At 37.6% G+C, this 20899-nt stretch overlaps 1 protein-coding gene across 2 annotated transcripts in view; it reads right to left on the reverse strand.

Annotated features, from left to right (window-relative positions):
* Positions 1-30: 30 nt before the first annotated feature.
* The window catches only part of nipbla (NIPBL cohesin loading factor a), a 54376-nt gene continuing 33507 nt past the window's right edge, over positions 31-20899 (reverse strand). For both annotated transcript variants that reach the window (XM_088336040.1, XM_088336039.1), the window contains exons 20-48: positions 20733-20884; positions 20086-20166; positions 19907-20007; positions 19695-19824; positions 19512-19594; positions 16984-17116; positions 16553-16696; positions 16400-16486; positions 15353-15573; positions 15164-15266; positions 14466-14564; positions 14235-14381; positions 12965-13099; positions 11806-11958; positions 11611-11719; positions 10302-10432; positions 10080-10220; positions 9118-9211; positions 8885-9039; positions 8415-8505; positions 7796-7969; positions 7487-7677; positions 7291-7398; positions 6069-6269; positions 5839-5985; positions 4525-4895; positions 4257-4431; positions 3090-3287; positions 31-1307 (exon numbers count right to left, since the gene is read on the reverse strand). In XM_088336040.1, coding sequence (XP_088192166.1) covers positions 945-1307; positions 3090-3287; positions 4257-4431; positions 4525-4895; positions 5839-5985; positions 6069-6269; positions 7291-7398; positions 7487-7677; positions 7796-7969; positions 8415-8505; positions 8885-9039; positions 9118-9211; positions 10080-10220; positions 10302-10432; positions 11611-11719; positions 11806-11958; positions 12965-13099; positions 14235-14381; positions 14466-14564; positions 15164-15266; positions 15353-15573; positions 16400-16486; positions 16553-16696; positions 16984-17116; positions 19512-19594; positions 19695-19824; positions 19907-20007; positions 20086-20166; positions 20733-20884 — 4418 coding nt within the window. In that variant the 3' untranslated portion in view covers positions 31-944. The remainder of the gene's footprint in view (positions 1308-3089; positions 3288-4256; positions 4432-4524; positions 4896-5838; positions 5986-6068; positions 6270-7290; positions 7399-7486; positions 7678-7795; positions 7970-8414; positions 8506-8884; positions 9040-9117; positions 9212-10079; positions 10221-10301; positions 10433-11610; positions 11720-11805; positions 11959-12964; positions 13100-14234; positions 14382-14465; positions 14565-15163; positions 15267-15352; positions 15574-16399; positions 16487-16552; positions 16697-16983; positions 17117-19511; positions 19595-19694; positions 19825-19906; positions 20008-20085; positions 20167-20732; positions 20885-20899) is intronic.

The raw sequence follows: 20899 nt of genomic DNA on the forward strand, positions 1-20899 counted from the left end.
TGTTGCAAGTTGACACCTTGAGGAGACAAATGACAAAGAGCAGTAGAAAATTTATTGCAGTATTTGTTTCACCAAAAAAAAAAAAAGGTAATGAATCCCCTCTTCCTCTTATTACTAAGGTGACCCATACAACAAATTCTACATTTACAAAATATCCTTCTGCAATAGGCCACAAATATACTGCATGCGTAGCTTGAAATAGAATAAATTATATTCAGAGGAATCTGCCATTATACAGCATAGACAAATAAAAAGGAACAAAAATAAAAAATATTTTCTTTCTTTTTTTTGTTTTTCTTTCAAATATCTAAAAGCTCGATGAGGAAAAAACATTAGGTGCTATTAGTATCATAAATTCCCCAAAACACTTTAATAAGAACATCAAAAAGACTATTTTCCAACATTCACTTAAGGTTTATTCTTTTTTTTCTTTTTTTACAGTTTTGTCTTCAGATATAAACATTGTTTAGTTTTTCCATGTGTGTGTCTGTGTTAAACTATGATACAGTGGGAGTAGAAACGAGCGACTACTATTGGCTGCACAACAGCGAAGGAGCTCCCACGACAATGTTGACCAAACATTCCGCCCCCCTCAAGGTCCTTTCTGGTAACGAGGGTTTTAAGTGGAGCCTATTATTTTATTTCGGTATGCATTCTGGATCCTATATTCTCTCTGTATGTGTACACATACACACACACACACACATGAGCAGTCTCTCTCATATAATATTAATAACAATAATAATAATAACGAGTCTTTTTTGAAAGAATAATTCTTGTAAAAGTATGTAGTGTCTTGTGTTTTTCTTACAAAAATGAGAAACAGGAAGAAAATGGGTGAGAATCCAGTGAAGTTTGGCCCTTTGGATAAAGGCAGCAGGGGAGTTTTTTTCAGGGGGAAAAAAACAACCAAAAACAAACAAGAAATAAAACCAAAGGAGCCATTAGCTGGCGGCTCCTTCCCGTGCTGCATAAAGTGAGCGTAAAGTCTGCACTACTTTGTTGCTGAGTTTGTGGTTGCTGGTCAAGGAAATCTTCTTGTAAATGACGTCCGACTCCTTGATAGTGTCCACCCAAGGCACCAGTTTGCGACCGTCGCGCTTTTTGGCCTCGGCCCAAGGTCCTGTATAGGAGCCCGCCATCCAATGGATAGCATAGCCGTTTGGAGTTTTATGCACCACTCGGGCGATTTGCGGCCGATCTTTGTACTTGGGGCAGCACAGGGCGATAACGTCCATAACTTCCACCGTCTCGTTCATTCGGCCAGGATCCGACGGGTCGCCTGTTCTTCTTGACCTCCGACCAGACTGCAGGGGGGAGAGACAATAATCACACAATTACTTGGCATCAAATTTTCCCGTCATCTTAAGTTGTAAAATACAATACAATTTCCATTGATGAGATTCGTGAAGGCTCGGAAAGTAGTTTCCATAGAATTTTGTGAGACCCTATTGAGTGTCAGTCTAGGGTGGTCCAGGGGCATGTGCTCAAACGTATTCATTAGGTACATTCTCAGGTGCATTTTTCAGTGTTAATATATGCATTCATCAGGACATATGATTTTTAGATCTTGAGTAAGAAAAAGGTTTAAACATCCCGGCTACATGTGAATAATGTGAACTACATAATAATCAGCAATTAAGATTATTGTTTTTTAATTTTGAATGCATAAATCCAAGGTCTCAACCATTATAGCATTGGTTCTTAACCCTGTTGGAGCTACCGAACCCTACCAGTTTTACATGCCCATTCATCGAACCCCTACTACAGGTATAGTGTAATATAAAATTTTCAAGACAAAATGTCAAACACAGCATTGACATTTTTTGAGTCTTGCCCAGCCTATACAAAAGTATTAAGTGAGTTTTCAGGGGGAAACATTTGAACTAAATAAAATATCATTTGAAAGCTGTCAGAATTGTACAAAAGACAGATTTATGTACGAATCTACAAAGACGGGAACAAATAGGGTTCGATTGAACCCAGGTTAAGAACCACTGCATCATAGGAACAATCAAAATGGGCCCAATCCAACTTTTTTCTTCTCTGAAAAGCATCATTAGACTTAATTGAAAAAAAAAAAAATAACTGAGGAAAACATTTGTATTTGATAGGTTTTAAATTTATAACTACTTGGCGTTTGGTAAGTCAAGAAGTATGCAGTATTTTGTATATATTTGTGTATAACGAACACTCATGTATAACGTCCATCCCTTATCATTATTAAAAATTGGTATAAAATGTTCTCACTATTCGCAGCTCAAACTAAGCACCATAAGTGACAACCAGTGTTGAATAAGTGCAGCCATGATAAAAAAATAATTTCTTGACAACAAATACTGTGAACCCAGTACCAAAATAAAATGTAAAATATTTCATGAACTTCAAAGTCTCATTCATCATTAAAAACACCAAATTGTTGTTTTCCTTGCTGTACTTTTTTTGGTTAAATTTATATCTTTGGAGACAAATTTTCTGTTTTCTCCATTCATTAAACTCAGTCTCTGGTCCAGTGAATTTTCGGCTAACTTCTTGATTTTACTGAATTTCAGTATAATTGGAAGCTTTGTGCTTGAAAGAGGCGTCATATGCAAAACGTTTTCTCTTTGCAACCCGACATGCAATGGAATGGATCACAATATACCGTTAAAAATCTGAAGAAGACGAAATTGAAACTATAACTCTTGATATTGGTAATTGTGCATAACAGCACTGCTTAACTCAAGCTTTAGAGTGGTCAAAGAATGAAAGAAATGAAGAGGCACCTATTGCTTGCGAGCCATCAAGACTTACTGTAAGTATTATAGAATGTGTGAGCACGCGATTTGGCTATTGTTACTAAAAATAGACCATAGGTTTCTTCCGGGTAGAGAGATATGTTTGCATTCAATATTTTGCGATTGTGATTCTCTATATTTTCAATGTTAGAAGATTGTGCAAATACGGAAACATATTACTGTAAGAAATTGTATATTATGTGCACCCATACTTGGAGTTGTTTTTTAGGTAAAAAAAAAAGAAAATGCAAGTTGTACACAAACAAATACAGTATATTTCTTGAAAAGTGATGATTACTGCATAAGGCTCACCCCTGGAGTCCGGTCCTCACTGTCGCTATAGTCGTCATCTGTTTCTGGTCCTGCCTGATTCCGCGGACTGGGACCCAATAAGGGTCCCGAGCTTCCCAGCAGGGCATTTATGGCTTTGTTTCTCATGTTGGCGCTTGCCGACGCTTCGCCCTCTTCGTCTTCCTCATCAGGGTCAAGATGTTCCATCAGGACCTTAAACTACATGCAGGAGAAATGTCGAAAGCCTTGTTTAGTCAAACAACATTGGAAGCTTAATCTAGTTTAAATATAAAGGTGAATTGATTCTTCAGGTTAAGTTCCAACATGAAACATTTTGGATTAATGTACTGAATTTTACTTACCATAAGCGTACCCCCGAAAAATAGTCTATTGAGCTATCTTGTTTATTCGTGTACAACTGTTTTTTATACTCAGGGTATATAATAGTGCAGTGATTGATCAGATAGTAAGAGTCTCTGATCAGATTGCATAACATGGCATGCAAAGTAAACCCGAGTAATGACGACTAAAGCGCTGATACTTTAGCACTAGCCCCAGTGATACCGATGCCCAAAAAAAGGCATTCGATTTGATCTAATCACACCATTTTTACTCACATCACAAGAAACACTGATTTGCATAGTGCCTTTTGTTCTGCGTTCTGATAGATTAAACAGTCTTTCCATTCCTTTACCACTGCGTCGATAACGCTGCGCTTTAATATGTATACGTAGGTAAAAGAGCTTGTATAGAATTTTGTTGAAAAACTTTGGTTTCTCCATACTTAAACATTTGTTTCTGGCATTGTGAGTAAAAAAAAAGTGCAATGAGATAAGGTCAAAGGTGTTTTCATATATTATCTATACCACTGATGGTCTAGTAGTAAAGTGTCGGTGCTCTCACCACTATGACACGGGTTTGAATCTTATTGCATACAATGGTTTGTGATTTTGATCAGCGATTTTATTTCCTTGACCAATCAATTACACAAATACAATAACCAGGAAACCTCATGCAGTTACGGACACCCATAAATACTGTATGTATTCCCAATCTTATCCACAGTATTCTGCAGTATATAAGGCGTAAGCGGATAAAAGGCGCACTTTTAAATTTTTGGCCAATTTGGGGTTTTTGTCCGCGCTTACAGTCCAGAAAATACAATATGTCAATCTCGTCATCACTCACATCAAGGTACTGTTTGACAATACGCCTCTTGACATCTTCCGTGAGCGTGGCACGTGCCATGTTATTGGAGATGAAGTCGAGGGTTTGTCGTGGGTTGAAGTAAACGTTGACTTTTCGGTTTACTGCCTTGTCGTAGACCTTAGCGGATTCCGTAGGCGAGTACTTTTGAATTTTGCTGTGGCAAAAGCAAGAATAATAATAGTAAAATTATGGGCTACAAAAGGCGAATTTGTAATATGATGACCCATACAAGTCTTATATAGCATACCCATCTGAGAATCCATACTGGGTTTTCAAATGCTGTTTGAGCACTAGCAGCAATAGAATGCCTTGAACGGAGTTGGCAAAGTCCAAGAGATAAGCTGGATTGTCTGGAAGGCGCCTCATGACTCTGTCTGCGTCATCCACGTTTAAATCTTCGAAGTCCGATTCAGATTCTGAATTGTCCGAATTGGCCAACGGTTTTCTGGACTTTTTAGGCCGCCGTTCCACATCCTCATCTTCGCTGTTGTGCCCTTCTTGGCTCCCGGGAGAGTTGCAGTTCATTTTTTCTTCATCCTCCTCCCCGTCGGACGTGTTCTTCAACTCCATTACCTTCTCTTTTGCTTTCGGTCTATGGCTTGGTTCTTTCAACAAAAGCTGAAGAGAGAGGGAGAGAAAAAAATGCAAGTTGTCATTATTGCCATTGCGTGCATTCAGTGGAACTGGTAAAAAGTTGAACAATTCACAACAATTGTCAAAATTAAAAAACATTGCCAGTGGGCCATTAGGTACAATTATGTAGCGACAATATTTCAAAAATATACATTGATTTACCACATCTGAATTTCCCCCACCAAAGTTATTTTAGTGCAGCATGTCAATATGAAACCAGTATCTCTTATGGAGATTGTTGTGCTCTGTGTGCATGTGCGTGAAATAATACTGCTGTTAACATTATTGATGATATAATAATGATACATACTTTTTTGCAATTTTGATACTTAGCAGATGCCAATCGTGCATTGTGCTCTGCATTCTGATTGGCTAACCAGTGCTTAACCACACGTCTTCAAATTTCTTTACTTTAAAATTCTCCAAATGGAATACAAACTCAAGCTTTTCAACGAAAGTGCCGTTTTCATCGTTGTTATACGACAAAGATATTTTGCAGCAATTTTAACATCACATAATTGCCATTATTGTTACACTCCTAGCCTAGATGACAATTGAATTTGTTTTGGTGTAAAATGATCCCATAGTGTTTTCAGTGACAGGTTAAAGGGCCAATTCTGACAAACTATTTGGTTCTAATTTACTGTGGTAGAAATAACTGTCATATGACACACATATATTTAACCAAATTCCTTAAAAAGGATCCAAGCAGACAAATCCTTTAAAAGATCCTTTTGAATGTCTCAGTAAGTAGTGAACAAAACGCATTTAACCTTTGCTGTTGCAATTCACAAAGAAAACCATTGAATCCCTGTTTTGTAGGACTTTAGAAGCAGATAATCTTGAATATACTATTGCACCCTTTTTAGATATCCCACTGTACATATCTAACAGATGTGTCACACCATAATTACCCATGCTTGTTTACCTCTGTGAAGTTCTGCAGAAGATTACTGCCAGAAACTGAAAGACAGATGTCTATGTGGTGCATAATGAAAAGAGGTTCCTCCTGGCTCTGATATGGAAAGTAAGCTAGGTTGTCAGCTATGAAGAGCAACATGTTCACCTCTGTCCTCTGTGCAAGCAAAAGGAGAAATGATGGCGTTAAAAACAAAAAAACATTGCTTAGTTTTTAGCCTGTAAGTTGTCATGACTCACGGCACTGTCATCAAAGAGGTTTAATAGCGAGATGAGGAAGGCCCTCCGGTGTTGCCGGTTAGCGCGGATCATGGAGAAAAGATGAGAGCAGAGTGCAGAGTGGGTCTCATCCTGCCTGAAGCCTCGTATGATAGACTTTCGAGAATGTTCGATAGACTGTTGTACTTTGAATGACATCTTCATCCCAGCCACAGCCTTCATCTGAATGGGATAAAGGGGAGAGAGAAATGAAAAGTAATCAATCAGACAGATTCAAGAACAGTGGGATGGGAAAACATGAACTTTGGGGCTGAGGTGAATATGAGTCTTTGGTCTTTGTAAAGCACTTTGGGCACTACATTTTGGAGTTTCTAAAGCTTTTTATAATAAAGTTTTTAACAATATGAATAAAATGAAAATAACATATTACATAGGTAGTCTGTTATATGGAAAATATTTTTAGAGTTACAACACTAACAATAAGGGTAGAACTCTAACCACAACACTAAAAGATTTTACACCAACAATCTCCAATTTGGTAAATGCTTCTGTAATAAAAATTAAAAATCACAAAAAGATTCCTAGGTAAATGATACAATGTTAATACAGTACGTCTGTAGACCATAGCAGATAAAGGGATGGGGGATGGAAGTCTTAACTGCAAAACTGTGCTTCTTTAAATGTATGCAATGTTTTGCATATTATGTTAGGATAATTGAGCTGCACCATGAAATTGTATGCGCTGAGGCCATACGAACATGAGAGAAATGTAAAAAGTGTGAAGTCTTCTGGTGAGGCACTCTTACAGATATTGCAGTTTTAGAGTAAAATGCCCTAAAATATACCCTTAAAATGACAATTTTTGTTAAAGAAAACTATTGAAAGTAGAAAATATCTTAGGTTTTTTGTATCAAAAACTATATTCAAACAACATTTCGTCAAGGAATTCTGTGAGAATTTTTGACATTGATTAAATAACTTAAAATAGACGTAATTGATTGCACACGGACTTTCGTTCTGGTATTGTGAACAACACTAGTTTGCAGTTACAAGCAACAATAGAAAATATGTGACATTTTGCTTCAACCACTTACACTGCTACAGTTTCTATTTTAAAAGAAAGCACAAATGTGGTTTATGAGTATAATTGAGGATAGGATCCACAGGAAAAAAAAACAACCGATTGGTGTAGTTTTGACCGGGAAGTACAAACCAGGTAGGAATGACAATAATTCCAACTCACATGTATGAATCCTGTGTATTTCTTGTCAATTTCCACTAGTTGCTGGTCTGCTTTGTTCCTCATGGTGGCTTCTGGATCGGTTCCGATGGCAATCAGGTATGGCACGCACTGACGCACAGATTGGATTAAAAGTGTTCTTCACTTGGGCTTTACATTATTGGTATGACAAGGGAACTTATTGAAAAAAGCTTCTTACCTGCACTGGATGAATGAGCCCCTGATTCAGTGTGAGTGCAATGACGCTGAGAGCAAAGTTCCGTACACTGGAGTGTGTATGGAAAAAGGCCTCCAAAACTTGCTTCAGGTAAAGTTGCATAATGGAACTGCTCATCCCTGAGGAGATGTCCCCCATTTCCTTCAAATCTTCTTGTTTGGAAAGCTTTTTCCCTGCAAAGAAAACATTTTCATCATCATGAGACAATCAAATATCTGTTCCATTTTGTTCGGAACTCAATGAACTGTGTATACATAAGTAATTTTCATTTATTGGCATGGTGGAACATACATTCTCTGTCAGCTTCCTGCATCCTTGTGTCCTCCTCCTGCAGGTAAGTTTGGAGGTTTTTTAGGATATGGATTTTGAGGTTGATGGACGAGGAACGGTCAGCCAGGATTCCGTTGTACAAAGACTTTACTTCAGGGACAAACATTTGGCTTGGATGCATGATCACCAGGAAACCTGAATTATATGGGTGACAACATTTTGAGGTTATTGATTGGAAGGTAAATGCGGGGTGCACACTAAATTACTAGCTGATGCTGTGCTTTGCGGTCTGTTTTGGTGGGCACATTGACTTGCGCGCCTGGTCAGCTGTTTGACTGACAGCGTAGACCAGCCTTTTACAGTCACGCACACAGGCAATCACACCCACTCAACATACACACACCGCCGCCGCCCTCAGCAACCTGACCCAGTTATAGAATTTGATGTGTGCTGTCTGCTGCATAACAGAATGCACAATATGTTGATATTCATAACAATAAGGACAATTTAACAAAAATCTGCGAAATATCGAAAGTGCAAAAAGTAAACCGCAATAAAGCAACATATTACTGTACAGTAATACAAGGTAAAAAAAAACAACCCAACAACAAGCGAATATTTAGAGGTTTGTAAAACCTACCTAAGCCATTGATAGCTTTGGTCTTGACTTCCTCATCCTCATGCTTGGTGAAGTATAGAAGAAGCTCGAGAACTTTCTCCTTGATATTGATCTAGACGGCACAAACACACAGATTTTTACAATGTTGCGTCCGTGAAGATGGTCAAACAACATTTGTACAGATGTATTCAAACAAGAGACCATTAACAGACCATTAAGCAGGCTAACCTAAACAGTTACTTTGACACAGCAAATGCACAAGTCAAGAGAGTGTCATCATTAAAACCAAAAACATTGCTATTGGTGGATGCAAAATCAATTTGTCTTGTCGAACATCCTTGTCCTGCACTAAACCACACTCCGATGCAATGTGAAAAAAGCTACACTAGGCTGAGGCAAACATCTCTTTATACAATTGTTGCTCTTCAGGTGATATTGACGAAACCATTTGATGAATTATTGAGAACAAAAAATAAAAAACAGTGTACTACCTTGGCAGGGCCCTTGAACTCGTCCTGGTCAAAATCAAAGTGTCGACAGAGGGCACCCACAGTGAACAGCGATCGCAGAATTACAGGCTTGCTTGTTATCAACGTTGTGCTGTTGGGATCTTCTTGATGCTGCGTCTTCAGTTTAATAAGTGCAGCTGGAGGTAAAAGAACAAAAGTTAGCTAAGAAGTGCAAGTAGGTGAAAGTGGTACAAAGTGATGAATGTGTGTCTCACTATAAAATCTGTTGAAGCAGGCCCAGACAAATTTGTAGTTGTGTGTCACTTTGTTGACAACGGCACCCAGACAACTGACACAGTGCTGTACCACCTGTAGAGATTTGGAACATAGACCTAGTTAGATATGCACAGTGTAGACTATTTATTAAGAGGTATGGCTTAATCCTTGAAGGTAGACATTTGGACTCAACTGTCAATTGTTAATAATTCATCTTTGCATTTTTTATGTGCAATACTCTAAAAGTGAACAGCTAAGGCTTATTCGTGAGTTTACTTTATCAGTTGCTGCTGAATAATTACCTTTGGCGGAATGATTATTTTTCTTATCATTTTCTTCCAAATCTGTGATCAAAATGTTTAAAGACACTAAATAATAGTTGCTATTTTTAAGTAGTATTTCAAGACATGTCATTTAAAGGGTTTGTACACATTATCATTACCAAATTCAAGCACTTATCAGGGACTTTTAAAGCCAATTTCTCCAGTACCATTAAAAAAAGGAATCCAGCGTTTATCATTTATTTTTACAGATTTTTAATCCTGCGTTTGCATTTATCAGGAGATACGATTTTTTAGATGTTGAGTAAAGCGCGAATATATTTGTGGATCTGTACAATACGTGTGCAAATATTTTTTGAGAAATCTCTCCTCCCTATATAGGTGATGGGAAAAAATGTCTAGAGTAATATGTACCTTACATTTTCCGTTGCAAGAAGTTCTTCTCGTTACAAATCACCAATAGGAAACGCTAGCTTAATGTCTTTTGCATGGCCCCATATAAATGTCATTAATTGATATGTAATCCTTGCACTAAACAAACGACACTTCATAGTGTCCTGAATTCAAACACTTTTCAACCCTTAAAAACACAACATTAAAATTCAAGTTCTTTCAAGCATTCCAAGCACCATATGAAACCTGTATTTATTAAATAAATAATTAAATGTAGCGTAATGTACCGTCATGCCATATTTGATAATAAGCTTCATGAGGTCTTCTTCTATGGTGGCAAGGAAAGTCTCGCTAGGGTGCTCCATCAAAGGAACTACCAGCTCTAACATTTTTGCCACGTTGCAAATAACCATGAAGTCATTGGCAGTCTGTGGAAAAAAAAAACACACCAAAATTGTATTTTCATGACAAATAAAGCAAAGTAATCTTGTGACAGACCAGGCACTTACATTACACTTGGTGGTTAGATAAGGCTGCATAGTCATGGCGTGTTTAACCATAAGTTGGGCTCTGATTTTACTGAAAAGGTACAAGGTAGTGATGCAGGCCACTAAGCGGGTGGAGTTTACACCTTTGTTCTCTGCATGAAAAAGATGAAATATAGTATTCCATTAACATTAATTCAGTGCAAATTTCTTTTTTTAAATTGCTCATAATTTTTAATTGTTCAAATGCAGTGCTATTCTTCACGTATTCAACAAGGAAAAATTGGCCATGCTGGTTGGAGTTGAGACTCCACATATTTGATTGGTGAATGCTTATAATACTACATGCCAATGTATTTCCTAAGATTAATCCAGGACTCCTATAACAGATAAATGAAAAAATGTATGAGCCCATTTTATTTTAATGGCTTTATCTTATTAATATTCTTTAAGGACATATTCACTAATTAAATAAATTAATAATTTATTTTTGCTGGAAAAATAAATCAAATAAAAATAAAAACAACATTGTATTAAAGTGTGGGGAGGATAATAACACTATTTATTCATGTATAACACGCACTCGTGTATAATGCGCACTGCTAATTCTAGATGAAAAATCTGTATAAAATTTAGCTTCAATTTTTCTCATCTCAGACAAAGCATTGTAGGTCACAAACGTTATGTCGAAAACTATCGCAACAGGATTCTAACCTGATTCTTCACCACTAGACACCTAGGGTTATAGATGATGCAAGAAAAGGCATTTGTATTTAATCATTACACTATTTTATTTCTTAAGGTGCCATGTTGCTGCATATGTGGGGTCATGATTAAAATGATTTATTGACACTGAATCGGAATTTAAAAAACATTACAAAAATACATTGTACATTTTATTTTGGTATTATTTTTATAGTTTACATTATCAATAACTCATTTTAAATATGGCCCTATATATTCAAAAACGTGGTGCTGTGAATAAAAAGTGTGATGATATAATAAACCCAAAAGCCTTTTCCCATGCCATTGATAACACTGGAGATCTCGTGGTTAATAATCTGCGCTCACACCACTGCAATCCGGGTTTGAGACTCGTTGCATCAAAAGTTCTACAAATGCGGTCAGCAATATTTTTTGACTGATCAATCATTTCTCAAATATGGTAATGTACAGCTGTAAAGTGAACCCAAACTTTGAGTATTTTTAGGTATACAAAAGTATGCGTTCTACACAAATAAGTACGGTAAATTAAAAAAAAGTGATTTCAATCGGAGAAATGGGACAGTGCAGATCAATAACTTGCACTACCGTTGAACAGATGTTTACCTACCAGCGAGAGACTCTTCATATTTTAGGATATGCTCCACTAGATTGTCCACGAGCTGAACACAGGCCTTTTTAGCAGGTTTATATGCCGCATCCTCCTCTGATTTGAGAAGCTGAAACAAAATGAAAAAGGTGACATTACGTGCTTGATAGCAATACGGGTTCTGAAACACGGCAGGTTCTTGCCAACAACCCTTACATTGGAGAGAAGCTGCTCAAACCAATCGTAACCAGTGTCTCGACAGGCTGCGACCACGTCTGTAATGTTGAGGATCTTTCTGGTCATGGTCTCTTTGTCATGTGCAGGCGTTGGCGTGAACCACAACTTCTGAAATGTCTCGTTCACTAATTTCTATGAAAAATAAATGAGATTTACATGAATGGTTTTCTTAAAGAAATGTTTATAATCTAAATAAATACACAGTTGTACCTCTTTGTAAGAGAATCTCTAAGCACGAGAATTTAGGTTGGTTTTTAAAAAAAAAAATACTTTTGCTATACGAAGAAAAATCCAGTTCACAGGCAGCACTAGAATGTACCACTAGAGACCGCTGACCGCTTGTGACTGCTTTATACTAGTATCAGCTTGTCCAGTTTGCGCGTGCAAACTAATACAGGAAAAAAATACATTGTGTGTACGCTAATTTAAAGTTACAGTAACTTTAATTTTAAGTGTAGTGTAGGTGCTTACGAATCATCACCAGTCACTAGATATCACAACAGTCAACTGCCAATTGCTTCCCATATTAATGATTGCAAATCCTCCTTATTAGGCGATGATAAACCTTATAAAAGCAATGCGGAACCTATTTACTTACAGCAAGACAGACTATGTAGAATACTGAGAGAATATTATCATTCTACGATGACGTTGTCGTCTGCCACCAGTCACCGAGACGTTCTGGATCAAAGCCCAAATGGGCAAGACAAGATTGGACAGTAAAAAAATAAAAAGGCTCCAGCATGAACATTTTTATTCAAAAATGTATAAAACACAGGAAAAACGTATTAGATCACAGGTATCCAACACCCTTCTTCTGCAGAACGCATTCGTTACAGCGCTTATAATAAACACGCATTTTATTATATTATCGTTAAGCATATTATTTTTGACAGATTTTTTTTTAAATGTTAAATTACTTTTGGAATGTAGTTTAAGTGATCGGGGATGAGTTTTATATCTGATCAACTGGGACGCTTTTAGGAGGACAGGAGAGGACGAATACATTTCAAATTATTTCAAATCAGGAAAACGTGCTCGTTACACGGGCAATTCCAGATACGAGCACAATCCTGAAAGAAATCAAGCTTGTAATAATAGCCACCACGGTAATAAATAAAAATATAATTGACCATACCTTGATCCCTTCTTCATCATTGACCCTGCGAATCATTCTGACACACATCTCTGTGATTTTACTGAAGGTGGGCTGCTCCAAACAGATGTCTCTTAGGATTTTTATCACTCGCTTTCTTACACTGATGCCAGTGTCCTGAGGGCACACACGCATTGGATTAAAAACACCCAGTGAAGTGTTTAGTTAAAAGGTTAAGCGTTGTGATATTTGTGTGTTGCAGAAAATTTTCAACACTAGGTGGCAGTGTAGGACCACACTACAGAGTGAACTCCACGTGAACCCGATTTATTTCCATGACAACCGGCATAACACTATCAATGTAACGCTTTTAGAGAGAGAGAGAGAAAGGGGGAGTCTGTTTGAAACAAAAGAAACGAATACTGCTTTGTAACTATTTTTCTGTGTTTCAAAACTGATGTTAATAATACAGTAACACAAGTATGCTCTTCAAGGGAGAGTCTCCCATTCGACAGTCCAATAAGGTAACAAATATGTCATGTTGTCACTCAGCACAGAGTCTGGCTCAGTTATCGCTGTTCTGAGTTTTTCTCAGTTTCTCACATGTTTTTTTTGTCTTGTAATCATAGCCTAAATACATCCACACGTGTTGTGATTTGAATGTGGAGGCAATGTGTATGTTAGTTGGTTGGTTCCCTTAACCACTGAGGTCATAATGTTGTATAACTAAATGTACATTTTCTATTTTATTTTATAAATACAAAAGAATGCCAATGAAATGTCAATTTAAAAGAAAAAAACTTAAAAAAAAAAAGAATAATTCATTTTTTGACATACGAATATTTTTCATTATTTTTTTAAATACACATTTATATGATAGTTCATGTATTTTTTGCTTACTATTCAGATCAATCTTGTTTTCTTTTTAAATGAATAAATATTTCTACCACTAGGAAGCATTAAATAATACACAATGTCCCTGGCTTTGTTTATTCTCCACTGTATCTACATTTAGCCATGCTTAAATACTTAAACACACCTTATCTGTCTTGTACTGTGGTGTGAAATGAAGGGTGTCAACTCATATTTGCAGGAAGTTATTACAATTCAGTGTTGGGGAGTTCAAATGACCCTCAGTCTTTTTCTTTTCCTTCTTAGCACAATTTGGTAAAAACAAATACCGGCTCCCCAAAGAAGATGGGTCCGTGACCCACTGGTTGAGAAACACTGTTTTAAAGCTAGTTAAACACATGATAATACAATGCAACTTAATAACACTCTTCTTTTACACATAGTTTGAGATAACACTTACCAGGATTCTCTCTATGAGCATGTCATAGTACTGCTCTGTGAGTTGTGGTCTGCTTAGCACAAACTTGCCCAAGAGCTCCACTGCTGCCTCTCTCACACTCGTGGAATTGTCCATCAAGCGGCCATGGACACCACGCTGCATGTCAGACTGCACATGCAAAGGAAATTGTTTAAGTTTACTCAAAAAAGGAAAATAAAAAAGGGAAGGGTCTTAAACAGGATTGATAAGTACCCTCGCCAGGATGCTAGGGTCCACAGCCACCACCTCAGACAGACACTTCATGGCTTTAGTCCTCACAGCTATGGCACTTTCTCCAAGAACTCGCAAGATCTTGAACAAAAATAAAGTATTCTTTAGGGATGCATGATGATAATAAGGCCCATAGCTATTAGACCGATTACAGAAATATATGACATCATCGTTATAGACCAGATAAGTCACTTGCAGCCACGCTGTGGTATTCAACTACTATGTGGTATTCTACTTGTTAGAAATATTCTAAGCAACAATTTTCCTCGTTAGAATTTACTTAGATTTTCAAGTGGAAGAAGAAGCACAACTTGGTTGTGTCTCCTCTCCTCTCGCTAATCACCAGTCGCTTGGCTCAGGATGGGTGCAGCGCTGTTTTCTAAACCTTTGTATTGTCTAGATATAATGTATTTTTGGGGTCGGACTCCTGCATGTTATTGTGCGTGTATGGCGATCAGTGTTGGTAATAACAGGGTAATCTAATTCATTACTTTTAACGCCGCTACAACGCCGTTATCGTTACAGACGGTCAAAAGCGATTCATTACTTTGGCTGCAGAATGCCATCAGCGGCGTGTTTTCATCTGCGAGTTTTTCGCTCTCCTCTGAGTTCTTGATATTAAGTGATTATAAAACATAAAATGGTAAAACTAGACAAAAATGGGACTTTCTGTGGATTACCTGTGTTAAATAAATATCAAAACTTTGTGCGAACGGCCTCATGGAGGCCAAAAAACGCACAATTAGACAGGAGTCATCGTAGTCCACAGTGTCAGAGTTCATCCTTGAAGAGGAGAGCAGAAGATATTACATGACACATCAATAAAAGAGCCAAGAAGACCGTCCTAGTCCGTTAATATGCCGACTTACTTGAGTGTAGCAAAATGGGCTGGCGTGGTCTTGATAATATTTCGCAAAAACTTTTTGCGCTTCTCAGCACGTTGCATGATGTCACCCTGGGTCTCCATCTCCTTGGCGTGTTGCGGTCCGTCCGAGGACTCGTCTTCTTTCGGGTTTTGACTTCGCATTGATTTCTCTGCCTCCGTTGTAGCGTCTCGAAACCATTGGGCGATATAAAACTTTCTTGCAAACTACAAAGAAAAGTGTTGATTATTATTATTATGCCTGATCATAGAGTGCACTTGTAAAGCAATGAAATGAAATGATCTGCATTTATATAGCGCTTTTCAAGTCAATGACTTCCCAAAGCGCTTTACAGTGTGCTTCACATTTCCCAATAGCGGTCTTGCAGCCATGCAAGATGCTAATCTGCTTATTGGGAGTATTAGGGGTTCAGTTCAGTGTCTTACCCAAGGACACTTCAACATGTAACACGGACAAGCCGGGATTCGAACTGGGATCCCTTGATCCCAAGACGAGCGCTCTACCTCCTGAGCTACTGCCGCCCAATCACACTACTTAATTTTTTCCACATTTTGTAATGTAATGGCTTCGGAACAAAAATGGAATAGCCTAATTTTGAACAATGGAATCGCAAAAGGTTTTCTTGTATTCTTAGTAATATCTTTAGGTTACTTTGCTAGAAATTGTTATGCTACAAGCTCAGCATAACCTTTTAAATGTGCCATCCCTGTTAATAATGTTTACACTTTATCATCCAAAAATAGCTCACCAATCCTGGGTAATTGAGATTTTCAAGAAAACTGATTTTTTTAGTGGTTGACTCAGTCTGTTTAACCTTACTACCAATAATTAACTTGGTGATAACATAGTAAGAATAGAGTAATAACATGGTAACACATCATTTGAGAAATGCATATAAGACTGGGTGCCCTTTGCCCGAATTAGTAGCAAAAAGTAGCTCTCAGCTTGAAAATTGTAGGAGACTCCTGTTCTATGGTGTGGCGATAAAATACCCCCCCCAAAAAATCATTGTGAGCATTTATCTTAACTCACCACTAGGGAAGCATCTGTATCAGAATTATCTTCCAGATAGTCCAGTAGAGCCTTTTGCAGCTGTTGGGTTTCATCAGCACCTTCAGACTACAGAAAAATCACAGGGAATGTAATTGATCTTTCCCCACAAAAATAAATATATTGTTGTTGTACCTGTTGTAGAATGCGATCAATGGAGCGCTGGTCCATCCTACTAGTCACTGCATCCTTCCTCAGTCGGGCAGCTACGGTACCAAGGTAGTCTAGAGAAGCTACTCTGAGTGCCATCTCAGTCTGCTTATTGCTGAACTGGTGCACCTGGTTATAGTCAAATTCAATGGTTTTCCGGTTAGTAATTCTGTGCACGTAGAGAAATATTTTTAATTTTAGTTACCCTATAGACTTCACTTAACAAACTAGAGCTGAAGAGTGCATTGAAATGATCTAACTTAGCCTAAAAATGAAAGTAGTGGTAGACAATATGTGGATATCATCTTAAATATTTTGACAATTATTCGGACATTAAAAAGTAAGCAGCTTCTCTATGCAATCGTCACTTAAAGCATGAATTAATCAACTTTACTCAGATACTGGATTACACTAACCAGAAGTCGTCCAAGTAGACTTAGTAGAAGCTCGGCAGCGGGCCATTCTGGTTTGTTAACCGTTGAGAGCAAGTCTTGAACAAAGTTCTCAAATAGCGGGCGGTAATCTTCCTCTCCTTGCTTACTGCCACATCTGAGGGGAAAAACAGCAAAGGACACCTCGTCAAACCACAATAGTATACCAAGTCGGAGAATAATTCTTGTTGAACAGGAAGACCAGAAGTTTGTAACGCCTGTCTGAAAGATTTGCAAAATAGGTTAAAAAATAAATAAACAAATAAATAAAAATTAAAAACTTTTGCACTGACTTTCTAAAAGAGATTCAGTGGAACCTCGCTACTTTGCGGTTCGACGTTCGCGGGTTCAGAGCTTCGCGGGCCTAAAAAAAAATAATAATAAAATAAAATAATGTAATTTTAATTTTTAAGCATTTTTGAAGGGGCGCCGCTACTACGCGGATTTTCACTTTTTGTGGGTGGTTTTGGTCCCCATTGACCGTGATAACCGAGGTCCCACTGTACAATATAAAATGTTAAATAACAGATTGGCATATTATAAGATGGTGATAACGAGCTACGAGCCTTCCTGTGGGGAGTTTGCATGTTCCGGTTTCCTCCCACATTCCAAAGACATGCATGTCGGGTTAATTGGCCGGTCCAAATTAATGTTAATGAGCGAGTGAGTTGTCTGTTTCTGTGTGCCCTGCGTCTGGCTAGAACCCAGTTCAGGGTCTCCCCTGCCCACTGCCCAAAGATGGCTGGCATGGGTTCGCCGCGACCCTACTGAGGATAAGCGGTGCAGATAACTTAAGGATGGATGGATGATTTTTATTACTTAAATTAAATTCATAAAACAAAACAAGAAAATACTTAATTTTGTAAGAGAAATCCTGTCGGACAACACAGTGAACAAAAGTATAGACTGAATACAGAAGTAAAACTGCTGAGAGGTCAAAAATGCAAATAACACAATGAAACACATGATTCACTTTTGCATATTTCACAAATTAAAATAATAATAGTAAATAAAACTCTTACCGCTTAAATCTAAAAACCAGCCAAATTGCTTTGGGGACAAATGGACTCAGTCACACACAAAATATACGTTAAGTTTGCAGAAAATGTTTTGTTGGTAGAAGCTTGGCAAAACTTCCGTTTTGAAGGGGCTCTTTTTTTCCCTACCTTCTCAAAAAAATGAGAAAAAAAAGAAAAGGAAATAAAAAAGAAAAAAGCTGCCGTTGTCGGGCACAAACTTCCCCAGGGTGAAAGCCAGCTTTGCTAGTCTTGCCTCACGTTTGTCATGCGTGATCACAACATCCTTTTAATTCAGCATTACCTTTTCGGTTTAAGGTTTTCTTTTAGTGCAGTTCTAGATAAAGGTACCTTGTTTGTTATGTTTAAAAAAAATATTCCGTGCAAAATGCTGATTTTTTTCTATTTAGTATTTTTGATACTATCCAATGAGGCTAAACACTAAATTAAACCATAGCATGCAGGTAAAAAGAGAACAAGTAATGACTGATTGAAACGATTGGAAAAACTAATGATACGAACATTAAATCCCGTTAAAAATGTCTTTACAGGGTGAATTGCACATTCAGAGGTTCTTTCAAAGTTTGGGAGATTCAAATTGTATTTGTAGGTACCGTAAATTCCGAACTATAAGCCGCTACTTTTTTCCCAAACTTTCAACCCCTCAGTGATGCGGCCAATTTATGTAATTTTTCTAACGGCCGCTAGCGGCGCTCGAGTACAAAAAGTAAGATTTGGACTGCAACTTCTTAGCTTGTGCACAAAGTAAATTAGCGTAGACATATCCTCATTATGCAAATTGAAAAAAGATTGGCACATGACGCAATTTTCAAGCTAAACGTAATCGAGCAGTCCAATACAGAAGGAAACAGAGCAACCGCGCGTAAACTTTACTTTGCGAGCGTGATGCTAGCGTATTTAGAATAAGGGAGCGTGGGACGACGTCTATATGACAAAGTCTCTTTCCCATACTGAAGGAAGACGACTTTGATGACGTCAGTCATAAGGAAGAAGATGAGGACGGTTTACCGTGCTTACTACAAGTACGGTATGTTTTTTTTAACAGAGCTGTTTACCGTGTTGCGGGCGTGTTGCTAGTAGCGTTTTGCTACCCTTCACAGGCACGGTTTGGGAAGTTTTAATATTATTATTATGGGCTGTGTTTTTTGGACTGTATCAGGGAATGGGTTAATTTCGTGTTTGTATTGCGTTTTTTCAATGTGGGCGCATGCGGCTAATATACAGGTGCGGCTTGTGTATGTACAAAATCGGTTTTCCTCCCGAAATGTGGTGGGTGCGGCTTATAATCAGGTGCGCTCTATAGTCCGGAATTTACGGTATGTAAAATTGTAATTTGAAACCAAATAAATTAACACAATGCTGATTTTTTTAATTTGTTGTAAATATATCAATACCAATACTTTGGAGGTTTCATTGTAATTTTAAATTTACTAAAATAATTTTATTGTACAAGAAATAGAAAAATGGGACACTTACTTTTTCAGAAATACTGAGAGGAAGTTCTGTGCTGTTCGCATTGCAGTCTCATAAGAATTGGTAATCAACACATCTTGGTCGACCTGAAAATATCATATAATACAATGAATTTATCAGTTGTTATATATGCCACGTGTTTTAATATCTTAAAAGATCGTACGAGAGTAAGTCGTTTTTTCCTACCTTGCTGTCATACTCTTCAAAAGTGTCTTTGTCATTCGGTAGATGGACTACACACTGAATGAGCTGCAGAACCAAAGCGGTCACCATTTGAATGTACATGGGTTCTCCATCCTGGTCTGAGCTATTCAACCTTGAGCAACAAATATGGCAACTGATCAATGTTGAAGCTCCACAATACTTGCAGGGCATACTTTCGTCATAGCTTATCATACCGAAAATTCCTAAGGGAGCGTTTGCTGGTGGGCAACCTGGCCAGTGATGTGAAGATCTCTTCCAGAATGAGCTGCCTGTGCTTCTCGTAACGAGAGAACACCTGGGAAAAAGAAATGACAAATTATTGTTGTTAGGTGAGTTTTGCAGTACTGTGTTGTTTCGGCTAAACGACACTTACCGCTGTAACCAGTTTAATGGCGCACAGCTGCAGTTCGCTTACATTTTCCACAAAGAATGGAGTGATTCCCATTGAAGAAACCTGTGGCAGGGAGCAAATGAGGGCGAATTTGATGAAATAAAAAGAACAGATATATTAAACAGCGTAAGAACAATCATAAACTGAAGACAATTGTGGGCCTAAAGTACAAAATGCAACATGTGGTCATACCTATGTCTAAGTATATTTAATGGTAAGAAGCAGTTCAAAAAATGTTGTAACTCGTCCACTATTCACCTAATCTGGATGGAAATGTTCCTATATTAAATTCCAGTTGTTTGGAGGCAAAGTACATCCTCGTTATTTAATTTAATATCATTGTGGTGTTGTTTGGAGCCCAAAAGGTCATATGTGTGTTATTGCATTACAAAAATTATATTTTTGTCAGTTAAAATTCTTTATTACAGTTGGCAGAAAACAGAACCAAACATTTAACACTATACTTGTATTGCCTGTCCAGTAAAGAAAGGTTTTATCATATTGTCAGTTAAGACTCTGGAAAAAAACAATGACACAAAATACAATTGATCCTAATGGAGACATTTTGTTTGAATAACTCCTTTACATTAAGCAATTGAGGTAAAACAGAAAGGAAAGTAGATATTCACCTGGAGGATAGTGGTGTCAGTAAGCAGTTGGATCTCGAGGAGTTCAGAGATGTTGCTCACAATGTCGCAAACTTTGTTATACAGCATTATGATCACACGCTGCTTATGTGTGGAGCATTTGGCACGTTTTGCCTTGGAACTTAACAAGACACCTACACATATAAGGT

Source organism: Urocampus carinirostris, chromosome 5, assembly GCF_059441175.1.
Source record: "Urocampus carinirostris isolate Australia breed hairy pipefish chromosome 5, RoL_Ucar_1.0, whole genome shotgun sequence".
In the NCBI taxonomy this organism is placed as follows: domain Eukaryota; kingdom Metazoa; phylum Chordata; class Actinopteri; order Syngnathiformes; family Syngnathidae; genus Urocampus; species Urocampus carinirostris.